Source organism: Dermochelys coriacea, chromosome 1 (genome assembly GCF_009764565.3).
Source record: "Dermochelys coriacea isolate rDerCor1 chromosome 1, rDerCor1.pri.v4, whole genome shotgun sequence".
Classification (NCBI taxonomy): domain Eukaryota; kingdom Metazoa; phylum Chordata; order Testudines; family Dermochelyidae; genus Dermochelys; species Dermochelys coriacea.
In genome coordinates, this window is record NC_050068.2 from 108,852,869 (window position 1) to 108,867,214 (window position 14,346).

General features: G+C 38.9%; 1 protein-coding gene across 3 annotated transcripts in view; it reads right to left on the reverse strand.

The window, feature by feature from the left end:
- Positions 1-14,346, reverse strand: part of ANKRD10 (ankyrin repeat domain 10) — a 53,579-nt gene that overhangs the window by 18,936 nt on the left and 20,297 nt on the right. For all 3 annotated transcript variants that reach the window (XR_006274863.1, XM_038372406.2, XM_038372504.2), the window contains exon 4: positions 2,654-2,874. Coding sequence is in view for 2 of the 3 variants with exons in the window: in XM_038372406.2 (XP_038228334.1) it covers positions 2,654-2,874 (221 nt within the window). In the remaining variant the exon portion in view is untranslated. The remainder of the gene's footprint in view (positions 1-2,653; positions 2,875-14,346) is intronic.

The window sequence follows — 14,346 nt, forward strand, 5'->3', positions numbered from 1 at the left end:
GCTCATGCCCAGTTCAGTTATTTGAAAGGGAAAGAATCACATCTTGTGAATCTCTGCTTTTTTGTAATGCTACAAAAGGAATCCTGTTGGATCACTAATATCTGTGACTTCTGAAAATAAACAAAACCGTGTCTCATCATCGGAAATCCCGCTAGTCGAGGATGATCTCTACCATAGATTTACATATGGGTCCTGAGATGACTCAGGAGTCTGATCCTGGAACCACAGATCTGCCCACAGTAGCTACAGAGATTTCCTGGTGGGTCAGCTGCCTGCCGACAAAAGTTCTTTTTTCCTTCTCTCTCTCTTGCTCTCTTTGCAGTGCTGAGGGCAAGGTGCTTCTCCTCAAAGTGGACCACTGCCTGATGGAGGTTGGTTGGTGACTTGCTCCTCCCAGCTTGTGATGTCCACATCAGTTTTCTTCAGATATACTTTCAGTGTGTCCTTGTAGCGTTTCCTCTGACCACCACGGGATCTCTGACAATGAGAGAGTTGAAAGCAGAGGTCTTGTTTTGAGTCACAATGTCCAGCCCAGCGGAGTTGGACCATGAGGATCATTGCTTCAATGCTGGCGACGCTGGCTTCAGTGATGATGCTGGTGTTAATGCAGCAATCCTCCCACTTGATGTGAGGATCTTTCAGAGGCATCGTTGGTGGTACCTCTCCAGACTCTTGAGGTGCTGTTGATAGGTCACCCAGGTTTCACAACCATAAAAGGAGTGTAGGAATAACAATAGTCTTATAAACCTTGGTATCCTGCCATAGGTCACGGTCTGTGAAAACATGTCGAAGCACTTTCCCAAAGAAAGCACTTGCAAACTGGATCCTGTGCTGGATCTTACTGTCAATATTTGCATTTTGAGAAAGTTGGCTACCGAGGTAGCTGAAGTGCTCGACTGTCTCCAAAGTTTGTCCCTCGATGGTGATTTGTGGTGGATTGTGTGCAAGGCCTGAAGCAGGCTGATGGAGCACTTTAGTCTTCTCAATATTGAGGGGGAGTCCCAAGCTTCAGTAAGCTTGTGCAAAAAAAAAAAAAAAATCCAGTGCAAGGATGGCACAGTCAGCCTATTGAAGATCAGTAATAGATGCCCTGAGGACTTTAATCTTTGAAGTCTCCGCTTGAAGTCTAAAAAGTCGCCCATCCGTTCTGTATTGAATGTCAACTCTATTGGGGAGGCGGCCTTTAAAGAGGGCCAAAATGACTGCTAAATAGATGGAGATCACAGCTGGGGCAATAACACATCCCTGCTTAACCCCAATTTTGATGATGAAAGCATGCATCTCCAGGCCATTACAGAGAACGGTGGCAGTCATGGAGAAGCCTTAGGACCTTAATACATTTTTGGAGTGCAGCCAAATCTAGCCAGTACCTTCCACAGGGTTTTGCCTGTGGAAAACCTTGTCTAACAAACCATTAAACTATTTATGTAGGATTTTTTGGGAAGTTTTTAACTACTGCATAATGCTGAAGGGAAAGGAAAATGTCCCCAACTATGGCATATGGCAGACAGAAAAACAGTGGGATTGTTTGTGAGGGCAGCTATTTATATTCTGGGTCCTTTAAGAAGGCCTTATGGCTAAGCACACAACTCCTATTGAGAAGGCAGTCAACATTACATATATTATATTAAGCAAGAACTAGGCAATGGCAAACAGCTGAAGAAACAACAAATGCTGGTTATGGATTAATGGTTATGAATTGGACATAGTACTCCAACTAAGGCCTCACCAGTGCCAAGCAGGACTGGACAATTACCTCCCGCGTTGTAAGACAAGCGAAGCAGATGTTCTGCTCTACTGGCACTGGTGAGGCTACAGCTGAAGTACTATGTCCATTCTAGATGTCACACTTTAGGAAAATGATGTAGACAAACTGGAAACTGCCCAGATGAGAGTAACAAAATGATAAAAAGGTTTAGAAAACGTGATCCATGAGTAAAGGTTAAAATACTGGGTTAACCTGATAATAGTGTTCAAATATGTTAAGGGTTGTTATAAAGAAGATGGTGATCAATTGTTCTCCATGTCCACTGGGGTAGGATAAATAATAATGGGCTTAAACTGCTCCAACAGAGATATAGGTTAGATATTAGGAAGGGGGAAAAAAAAAAAAAAACACTGATTCCAAGGTTAGTTAAGCACTAGAATAGACTTCCAAGCGAGGTTGTGGAACCCACATCATTAGAGGTTTTTAAGAACAGGTTAGACAATAATCAGTCAGGGATGGTCTACATTTACTTGGTCCTGCAAAAGCATAGGGGTCTGGATCTGATGACTTCTACAAGTCCCTTCTAGCCCTATATTTCTGTGATTATATAATCTTTATGACAGAAAGACACCACAAGATGCTCCACAGTCCTTTTATGAATCAACTTCTCCGTCAGAAGAGAGTGCACATATTCCTTCCAAGTTACTTCCTGTCCATTTACCTCTGGGACTTGCAGAAGTGAGGCATGTACTCATTAAGAGGAGAATGTACAAAGGTAATTCTTTAAGGAGGCCACCAGTCTTGTTTTCATAATTGTTTTATTCATATTTGATTCATGTATCCCTTTTTAGGGATGTCAAAAATAAACTTTCTAGCCCGGAGTACCTTCTCTTATTCTCACAGTCAGTGATATTGCCCCTCCCACTTTTACCTCTGAAGTCTCACCTTCAACCCTAGCTTTCTTTACTCCAGCAGAATCCACATCTTCAAAGGATCTCTTTCGACTTTGACCACCATTGACTGGATTGGGACCTCCATTTAACGTGCCATTGCTAAAGAAACGGTTCAGGTGACAGTTCTGGAGGTTCAAGAGAAACTGGGTACACTCTTGGAAACCCTGGGTATGTGCAAGATCTGCTGCTGTCAGTCCACTGGCATTTCTCAAGCTGCACAATACAAAGAAACTGAATTACACTCATTCATCAACCCACCTTGACTGCTGCTGCTGCTCTTACTGACTAACTATCTGCAGGTGATGAGAGAGAAAGAACATAAACTTAGCAAATTTCCATTAAGGAATTATTTATCAATCTTAGTTATAAAACTAACTTAGCTCTTTGCACATATCTGGCTTCTAAGCAAAATTTGGGAGACAATATACTTTTCAATAAAATCAATATACTATGTGCCTTTAAAAAAGCATCTTCCTATTTAAACATCTCAAAATGCTTAATTTCTAAATTACAGTCTGAAGCATCTGACCTTTAAACAGACTTCAGACTCCTAAATCTAAATCTTGAAATCTATCACCTTCTGCAGTTTATTTTGACAATCTATTTCTTTATCTTGAGTAAAACCACCCTCAAAACAAACTTAACATGACTTAGCAATTGTCCATGGCATTCGGGTATCTAAGATAACAATAATTAACATCACTCATCTTCCTAACAATAAAATATAAAAGCTATGCTTAGTTAGGCTTTCCTTAGGATTTGTTTTTTGCTCGTTTCTTATTTCAAAGTGTGTGACATTATAAATGCTGGGGACTTCTTCTGTTATTTGGCTCAAGATTGGTCCAAGATGGAACACAGGCATTGAATTTTCTAATTTAGCAAGATTATGAATTAAATAAAGCCAGCTGGGACACCCACAGTTACAGACGAAAGTTTCAATTTGAAAGAGTTCTCCCTTTGCCCTTCCCCACTGATAAGCATTTACATGAACAGCCTCTAACAACAGTAAGCCTGTCTTTAGAAATATGAACATTAAAGTGTAATAAGAAAATGTTGCTACAAAAAAGTGTAGACAAAGGGGGTTGGCAGTAGCAGAATTAGAAGGAGGAACAGAGACTGCTGATGAACCTTTCCTAACTAGATACACCGTGAAACAAAACTTCCCACCCAGAAAACTGGATCTTTACTTCTTAGATTTTGTAGTTTGGGCAAGAAGCTTATTACTTTAAGTTCCTGAAAATAAGTAGATGGACCAACAGAGGGATAATTTAGGAGATTAACATAGCCAATCCACTGAACTGTCTCCTTTGTTGAAATTCCCGTGAAGTATAATAAATTGCTCTTGTCAAATACATGAAAATAAAGGAACTGAGCAAGTTACAGACAGGCTCTAAATTATACCAATGTGACATACGTAGAATAATGTTTAATAATGATAAATAACAACGTTGACATTTAAAAACATTAAACTATTTCACTGCTCTAAGCAGTAAAGAAAGGAGGGTAAAAGAGCTATACCAGCATTTCCCAAAGTGGTAGGAGGGGGCAAGAAAAGACTATCCAAGTGGAAGATGTATAAATTAAGATACTTAGGCCTTTACCACCACATGGCAAGGCTGCAGAAGGGCATAACTACTTTCATTTTCCTGAAAGAGGTGTTAAGTTACTAATTCCCGAACTATTTAAGTTAATGGGGGAGAAGAGAAAGTGAAGACAGAACTAGTCAGAATTTTTTTTTTTTTTTTTTTTTTTTTTTAAAAGAATGGTTTCTCCCTAACTTGAAGGTCCAGGCACTTTGCCTTCTATGAAAGAGCTATCAGACTACTACTAGTAGTAGTATTGCAGTAGCACCTAGGGGCTCTGATGTGCTAGGTACTATAAAAAAAAATCCAACATAAATCAGGTACCTGCACCAAAGAGCTCATAAATACATAGGGGGCAGGAGGGGGTGGGAGGGAGGGGTGTTGAAAACTTCCAGTTAGATCTTAACTAAATAAAGCAAATGGGAATTCCCTACTTAAGGAGGCTAGTAATGGGAAGAAAGAAGAGGACACAAACTGGAATTGACTGAGGGGGTTCCAAGAATCCAAAAAGAGACCATCAAAGAATAAAAAAACCTAGTCAAAAATAAACCTAAACAGGCCTACCAAGTTTGGGTATCCTTTTCTTAGACACATCTAGAAGGGAAGTTTATTGACAAGAGCACAAAGTGACAAAGAAGCCACAGCACTCTGAAATACTAATGGAAGCTAACTCATGGAAAGACTTAAAATACTCAATTAGCAATCTGCATGGAACAGACAGGAAAGAACCATAGGGATTATTATAGTTATAGGATTTGGATAGAGGTCACACACCTTACAGGTGCAAAATTAACCTTCATCAAGCAAGCAAATGGGTTTTCCAAGTAATGTAATGGAAAAGACTGGTGAAAGCTGCTGCCATCCACCACTGAAAGGAATCTGGGTAGACAATGAATTGCAATATTCTCACAGAATCTTCTAAAGGCCCTGAGTCAGAGCATGACTATGTATTAAAAAAAACTAAGAGCTCCACTGTGCCTTTAAAAGCACTGGCTTGGATGGGGGCTGGTGCCGACCTGGTCTATACCACCTTAGTAGCAAGCACATCCTATTACTATACCCCTTCAGGAGCTGCAGTAGGTATTCCCTTCCGTGGCTAGCCAGTGGTGCTGCAGATTTTCAGAGATGTTAGTAGCTAGCTCTGCCCATCACTTGTGCTAACATGAACATAAAACACTAACTATGTCCAGATCCTGTAGAGGGATGGGAGTGACTCACTGCAGCACACCCTACCCTTTCCTTACACTGTGTGTCCAAGGGTCTGGCTACAACTTGCTTCTCAAGTCATTATGATCCGAGCTCCTATATTAAGTCTCCAAAAGACATTTCCAGATGAGAGTCAGAGTTCTAAGCTTCCTCTAACAGGAAGGGAAAAAGGGGTGGAGTGGCAAGCTGAATACTCCATTGACTATTAAGTGAGGTGGACTGTGCCTCTTACCACTGAACAGTAACTAAATGACTTGTATCAATTTCTGAATTAGTATAGATGACTGGGAAATAGAAGGCAAATCCAAGACTGTGGAATGTGATTGTATACCAGGGTTCACTGAAAAACAGAAAAGAGGCTAAACTTTTTCCAACTAGAAGACTTACTGGAGGCTAGTACTAAGGAATACAAGGTAGATTATTTCTCTAAAATGACTCAGATTCTCGGCCATGATGCAATCAGAGGTGCCTGGTCAACTGACGAAGAGAATACTTCACACTCTCTCATACCTACTTGAAAAAGCAGTAAGTCTTCATAAACAACACAGATTCTAACAAGGCCTTAAGAACACAACAATGGCCATATGGGGTCAGACCAAAGGTCCATCTAGCCCAGTATCCTATCTTCTGACAGTGGCCAATGCCAGGTGCCAGAGAGGGAATCAACAGAACAGGTAATCATTGAGTGATCCATCCCCTGTCACCCATTCCCACCTTCTGACAAGCAGAGGCTAGGGACACCATCCCTGACTTCATGGATCAAACCTGAAGGGCAAAGAAATTTAAGAATACATGCCACTCTATGGACAACAGGGAAGGGAGTTCTATCAGACTTCAGGTTTCCCGTAATCTACTGTCCCAAACTTTTAGAACACTACAGAACACTCTGAAACCAAATTTTAGACATGGCTCTGACCAAACCCAGATAGGCCTGAACCTTGGGCTCCGACATCTCTTTCAAAAGAGCCCAAAGGCATTGGATAAAGATTCCTGCTAGTGATGGCAGTGTGATGGGACGGTTGTACTTATAATTTTACAACACAGAATATGGAACCCAATCTGACAAGTGTCTCAAAAGGCTGTAGAGAAGATGAACTAAACTTCTAGAACAAACTACAGAAATATCCAGAAGGTAATAAGGGGGGGGGGGGACTTTAATCATGTAGACACCTGTTGGAAAAGTAATGCAGCAAAACACAAAATGCCAAATAAATTCTTGGAATATACTGGGGCCAACTTCTTGTTTCACAACCTGAAGTAACCAACCAGGGAGACAGCCCTTTAGAATTGATTCAGATTAACAAGAAGGAATTAGTTATAAATCTGAAGAAGTCAGAAGGCAATTTGGGAAAAAGTGATCATGAAATGACAGCTTTCACAATTCTAAGGAAGGAAGGAGTGGCAAGAGCAGAATAAGGACAATGGATTTTAAAATAAGAGCAGACTAAAATTCAGAGAACTGGTAGGTTAGGTCCCATCCCATAGGAAAACAATCTAAGGGGGAAAAAATGCTCAGGAGAGCTAGTGGTTTCTCAGAGACAATATCAGAAGCACAACAGCAAACTATCCTGATGCAAAGAAAAGATAAGAAGAATAGTAAGAAGCCAATATTGCTCCAACCAAGAGCTCTTTAATTACCTGAAAAATGAAAGGAATCCTACAGAAAGTGGAAACATGGACAAATTTCTTAGGAGGAGTAAAAAAGAACAGCAAGCATGTACATGCACAATCAGAAAGGCACAAAAGGAGTTACATCCAGCAACAGACATAAAAATCAGTAAGAGAATATTCTATAAATACATTTGGAGTAAGTGAGAAACAGAAAAGTGTAAGTCCACTACTTGACGGGGAAAAAGAACTAACAGATGACATTAAGAAGGCTAAGCTGTTTAATGCTTATTTTGCTTCAGTCTGCCAAAAAGATTAATGGTGACCAGACACTCAACACAATTAATATTAGCAACAAGAGGGAACCAATACAAGTCAAAATAGGACCTTTGAGAGCTCATGGAAGATAGGGGAGTCAGATCCCAGGCTACTGGAAAAGGGCAAACATAGTACCTACCTTTAAAAAAGGTGAATAAAGAGGACCTGATGAATTATAGACCTGTCAGCCTAACTTCAATACCTGAAAAAATATTGGAACAAAATGATTAAACATCAATTTTTAAGCACCTAGATGATAAAAAGATAATAGCCAACATGAATTTGTCAAGAACAAATCATGCCAAACCAATCCAATTTGCTTTTGACAAAGCTACTGGCCTAGAGGATGGGGGTGTAGCTATTGATCTGGTATCTTGGTTTTAATATGGCTTTTGACATAATCCCACATGAGAGTTTCATAACCAACTAGAGAAAGGTGGTCTAGATGAAATTACTATAAAGTGGGTACACAACAGGTTGAAAGACCGTACTCAGCGTAGTTATCAATGGCTCGCTGTCAGACTGGGAAAAATGTATCTGACGGAGTCCAGCAGGGATCCATCACTATGATATCTTCATTAATGATTTGGATAATGGAATGAGGAGTTTGCTTATGAAATCTACAGATGGGAAGGGTTTCAAGCACTTTAGAGGCCAGAATTAGAATTCAAAACAATCTTGACAAACTGGAGAACTGGCCTGAAATCAACAAGATGAAATTCAATAAAGAGAAGTACAAAATACTATTTTTAAGGAAGGAAAAAAAAATAAAAAAATCAAATGCTCAACTACAACGTAGGGGACTAACTGGCTGGATAGTAATACTGCTGAAAAAGATCTGGGGGTTATAGTGGATCACAAATTGAATAAGAGTCAACAGTGTGATGAAGTTGGAAAAAAAAAAAGGCTAATATTCTGGGGTGTATTAACAGAAGTGTCATATGTAAGACACAGGATGTAACTGTCCATGTCTACTCAGCTACAACACTGTGTTCAGTTGTGAAAATCACACTTTAAGGAAGATGCGGAGAGAGTCCAGAGGAGAGCATCAAAAATGATGAAGGCAAAGAAAACTAGGCATGTTAAGTTTGGACTAAAGAAGATTGAGGGGAATCCTGATAACAGTCTTCAAATATGTTAAGGACTGTTATAAAGAAAATAGTGACCAATTGTTAACCATACCCACTGAAGGTAGAAAAAGTAGTAATGAGCTTAATCTGCAGCAAAAGACATTAGGTTAGATACTAGGAAAAACTTTCTAAATACATGGATAGTTAAGCATTGGAACAGGCTTCCAAGGGAGGTTATGGAATCCCTGTCCCTGGAGGTTTCTAAGGGACAGTTTAGGTTTACTTCATCCTGCCCCAAGCCAGGGGGTTGGACTAGATGACCTCTCAAGGTCCTTCCAATCCTATATTTCTCTGATTCTATGAACTTGGGCTTGTAGACAAGGACATGCTTTCCCTTCAGAGCAATTTGTTACCCAACTGACAAAGTTTTGAGGAGGGTGAGAAACAACACAAAATACTTTCCTTAGAAGGGATCCAAAACAGAAGGGGTGGGGGGGAGGAAGAATAGTGAAGCAGAAAGACTGGGACTAATTTAGCCTTGAAAAACTACTGTAAGTTGGCCAGCCCAGTCATAAGTTATATTCCTCAAACTTTTACTGTATTAAATATGATAAAAATTTCTTCATTAAGTTGCCTATCAAAAGGTTTACTTGCTCTAGGCAAGAACTTTCCAAGACTGGCCTAATTATTCTCTCTCACACACACACACACACAACCCTTTTTCTATTCAAGAAATGGAGAACTTCTCTGAAGGAGCTCAGTCCATCTTTAGGAGCAGAATGGAAACTTCACTACAAAGGCAGCTCTAATGACATGAACGTTCTGATTCCTTTTTGGCCCATCTATCCTACTGAGAGACGCATAGAGCTGAACTGGCAAATATGACAAGGAACTTTTAGTTAACTTTAGATGTGCCTCTTCATTAAATCAGAAGGTCAATTCACTCTGTATTTAAAGAACAGTTATGTCTGGTGTCAATTTAAAAGCAACTCCTTAATTCCTGCAAACAGATGAGCAACATTTAGGTTCTTTCTTGTGGAAATGTTTCAAGTTTGACATGGATTTTCCTGAAGACTTTACTCCAAAATTCTTGGATTAATGTAAAGACAGATATTTCCATTTTGCTCTGGAAAGTAAGGATGAATACAATGGAGAGAGAAATCTCAAAGAGGCTATACAAGATGGAGAAACCAAACGAAAAATTTAATTACATGAGAGGTATAGTCTAAATATGACAAACTGGATGACTGCAATGTTTGCTTGTTTACATGTTACATTTCTTGAGCTATTTGGCAACACAGGAATTTTATACATAAACTGTGCAGGTGTTTGAATTTAAATGCTTAAATCCTCTGACTTGAGAAATACATTTATTTGTATACCTTCTCCTGAAGAGTTACGGAGAACACATTCAGCAACAGAGTTCTTCCCTTTCACCTGATCATTTTGCTTCATGCAACACGAGGTGTCTTCAGAACTATAACTTCTCTTGGTATGAAAGAGGTTTGTGGTGTTCACTCATATGTTTTGAGTTTCCATTTTTCTCCTACAGTAAAAACACTTTACTTTTTGAAGACTTCATGCTGCAACTGAATTTACTAAAAAGAAACCTGTGATCAAATTCTTTCCTGCAAGTGATCAGATTTTTGCTGTCTTAGGGAAAAGAGTGAGTTTAATTGTTGTAAGAAGTCTTAAAAGATGTACCTCAAGGAATCTTCCACTTATAATGTCACATCCTTTAGAAAATAGAGCAAGTATTTGCTACAAAAATAATCAACTTTTTTTATATAAAAAAATATATAAAATTCCCTGAAACTACCATTTTAAAAAGAGTGATTATCACATCACCTATTCTTTGTTAATGCCATGTGACAATCTAGGAAAATAAACCACAGTTTTTGTATATCAATGTAATACTTCTGTTAAAAAATACTGATCTCAACTTACTTATTGTTAGTTTACAAATAAAAATGTAGATATTGTAAATTAGGGTAAGCAAAAGCATGCAAATCTATAGATTCTATATCTGAATTCCTAGATTAGCATTAAAACCAATCACCGCAACAAATACCTCAACAGTATGCCTTGTGTGCAGAAAGGAAGCGATACTGAACATTCAATGCCACAACTGTAAGGTTTTCGGAGAAGCACCTGTGGCAGTTTCAGCAGTTTCTATATGGAATGCTCCCCCTTTCTAGGATTACTTGAAAAAATCAAGTCAATTCGAATTACGTAGCTGTAAAACATTGACATGTGTAGTTTTTACAGTTTCAGAATCTTCTGTTTGATTTAAACGGGCAATGGTGCATAAACAGGAAACTTATATCATAAGGGATCACATATTTGCAGGCAACATTAAGATTAAAAGTTACATTAACATACATAGAGTGCAGTAGCACGTTAGTCATTGTGTTTAAGCCATCACCATGTGACCACCTTAACAATGAGACACAGAGCCTTTCTGGCTTTTAAACATTACTACTTTCATGCTGAAGCCAATTTAATTGTGAAGTGCTTTGATGAAATTTAAATAGTATGGGCTAAAAACTACTGATCAACTCATGGCTTCAGTTACTTTAAATTTAATATGCTGTATCTCAAATGAATTAGTACTATGCTTATACAAAAGTTAGCAGAGACAAGGATTAAAAAAGGATCAGAACACTAATATGTCCATAGTGAGAAAAATCTTTTCCTACAGACATCAGTATACTAATCTAAAGTTTCTAAAGCAAAATATTTAAAATACTAAACTTAAAATGTTTTAACCCTTTGGTGTCCAAGTACAGAAGTTGCAAAATAATTTTTTTAAAATGCATGTTCTTCAGATAGTGATTGTAGAAAAGGATGAAGTGAGCTGTAGCTCACGAAAGCTTATGCTCTAATAAATTTGTTAGTCTCTAAGGTGCCACAAGTACTCCTTTTCTTTTTTTAGAAAAGGAAAAACACTCTTAATTAATGGCATTTGAGATTTGCCGGAGAAGTTGTGCAATGTTTTGGTGGAAATACATACTGGCTTCTACACTCAGACAGGAGAAGTTGGTGCCAAGTTTTCATTTCACATCCAGTGTTAAGGTTGAATTTTAATGAAAATTATTTTAAAACTTTTAAAATCATTGGCCAGATTCTCAGTCTCCACTCACATCTCCACACAGAGTGTGTTAAGAGGAGGAGTGGAGTGCCATTCTACTAAGGCAATTCTCATACATTAATTTATGTCAGGACCACGGTAGCTTGGGAACCATGAAGCTGTTCGGAAGTAATTGACAGATTTTCCACATATGCTGTATTACACAATAAGTGTTTCCTAAACACTGTTCAAAGATAAGATAAAAGGGACTGCAATAGTTTTCAAAGTGGTAATCTGTTCACCTAAGCACTGCACCATAATGGAAAAGATTTTCTCCTCTAAAAAAGAAAAAGATCACAGAGACTTCTCAGATTGTCAGCAGCAATGCTCAACGATGCTTTACAGCATCACCACAGTACTTTGCCAAACTGACCCCAAGGAACATTCATGGGCGAATACTAGAAGTTATAGAGTAAAAGAGAAACCCAGGCTCCAACAGAATACCCACTTGTTACAAACGCAACTGATGAAGTACCAACATTTCTGCTATGTCAAATACATGTACCAAGGTCAAACTGGATCATCTACATTAGCAAGTCAGAAGAGAGTAAATATTATTGCTGCAGCTATTTAGTGACTAGAGACAGATTAGAAATTCAAGTTAGACTTATTTCTATAATGGAAGTGTGTTAAGGAGGTGTCAAAGTAGAAATTGCAAGGGGTGTGTGTTTGTTTGTTTGTATCTATCAAAAGGCAAGGTTGTATTTTAAGTCTCAAACCTACTCAGGAAAGACCACCAACCACATAGTTTTCAAAAATCAAGACAACCCACAAACCTGAGAAACTTAGTAGTAAAAATGCTGCTGCAAAAGAAGCAGAGCTTTTACATGCCACAAAAGGACAGGCTGTGCATGGTTTTCAACAACCATCACCTCAACACTGCTCAATATACACAGAGAAGACCAACAGCAAAACATAGACAGACAGTTTAACCAAGAAAATTTCTCATGTCAGAAAGCCTGAATCATGTGGTGTGGGAACCCCCTCGGACAATAACCTATATGAAAACAAGTTATACTTGAGGGGAGTATTTAATATAAAAATTGGAGGACATAAAGTAGAACAAATGATATGATTGATGTAGGTCATCTTCTTAGAGAAACTTTTCTTAAATGTCAAGTGAAAGTGAAGAAATAGACATACAATGCAAAATTGGACCAATGGCAGTTAATTACAGACCAAATGATAGATCCACTAGTTTCTACTAGCGGTGATAGATCTTTCGATTCAGAGAGCACTGGAATACCTTCTGCAATAAGATGACTGGATGTGATTATGTACAGTTAATCTGACAAAAGACCTTCTGGGTTGAAAACTAGCAAGGTTTATGAGCAAGATTTAGATGAGCAAGAACTCTCTCATGACAAACTCAAAGAAAACTAAACCAAAAAACCCCAAACTCTGCCACATACTACCATACATAAAACAGGACAGCAAAAACAAACTTCTAAAATATGAGTATTAATATACTAAAGCAATGGTTCTCAAAACAGTGGTCGGTGACGTACTTCTAGGCAGTTAGCAGATATGCTTTTGTCAGAGATAAAGCATCTGTCAGGCTTTTATGCAAGTCACAAACACAAGCTTTAGTGAAGTCACAGAAAAGGTTTTTCAGAGCCTTTTTTCACCAATTAAACTTAAAATTTCTGTGTTTGTGGGACTGCTTCATGTTTTTCTTTGCCAGTTGTTTCTTTGGAGCAAGTTCAGTCATTATCAGATCTGTTGAGAACACCAGAATTAGAACTGCAGACAAAAATATGACAAAACCAAACCTGGCAAAAACTACTTGTAGAGATTAAAGCAACAGAGGCTGCAGTGAAATATGGTAAGAGTTTAAAGTCATACACTCAGGCAGAGGGTATCAGCAGAACAAATACAGCAAATTCTACCCCTTCTCTTATTGTCACAGGCCTACAAACAGCTAGTCAGAACCCGATTTTCGTGGCCAACAGTGTATTTCCCCACCACAGCAGCTGCTAAAATAACGCCCTACTGAACATTTTCAAATCACCATTCTCTTGGTCATCCTGAGGTCTCTCCACTTGATTCCAGAAACTATCACTTTCTATTGTAAGTAACTATCAACTTATTTTACAGAAAAGTTCCCCTATATCTGGATTAGTCTATCTGAAGAAGAACTGCATGTTGAGAACAAGCCCAATATGCTCCATCTCGGAGTCCATTTCCACAACAAGGAATCCTAAAAACACTGCAAGAAGCCAGAGCCATGATCAACAACATCCTTTGAAGACAAAAACCTATTGTCTGTGCTTTCAAGTAATCAACTGAGCAAGTACTTAAACCTCACTTGAGAAAAAAAAATGTAGCAAATTACCACACAGCAGCATCTAAACTCCCTTTTCTAAGCAAAAGAATCAAGAAGTTTATGAGAAACTAGTTAACAATTCAATTAGGCTTATGCCACTATACTACATCCTTTCCAGTGGAGTTCCAGGCAGGGGCATGGAAAAAGATTTCTGTTGTTGCTTGGATGGAGGACTTCCTTTCCTCTATGGCAGGGGTTCTCAAACTTCATTGCACCATAACACCTTTCTGACAACAAAAATTACTATACGATCCGAGGAAGCGGGGCGGGTGGTGGGGAATCAAAACCGAAGCCCAAGGGTTTCAGCCCCAGGACGGGGGCCTGTAACCTGAGCCTTGCCACCCAGGGCTGAAGCCCTTGGGCTTTGGCTTCGACCCCAGGTGGTGGGACTCGGCCCCCAGCAAGTCTAACTCCAGCCCTGGCGACCCCATTAAAATGGGGTTG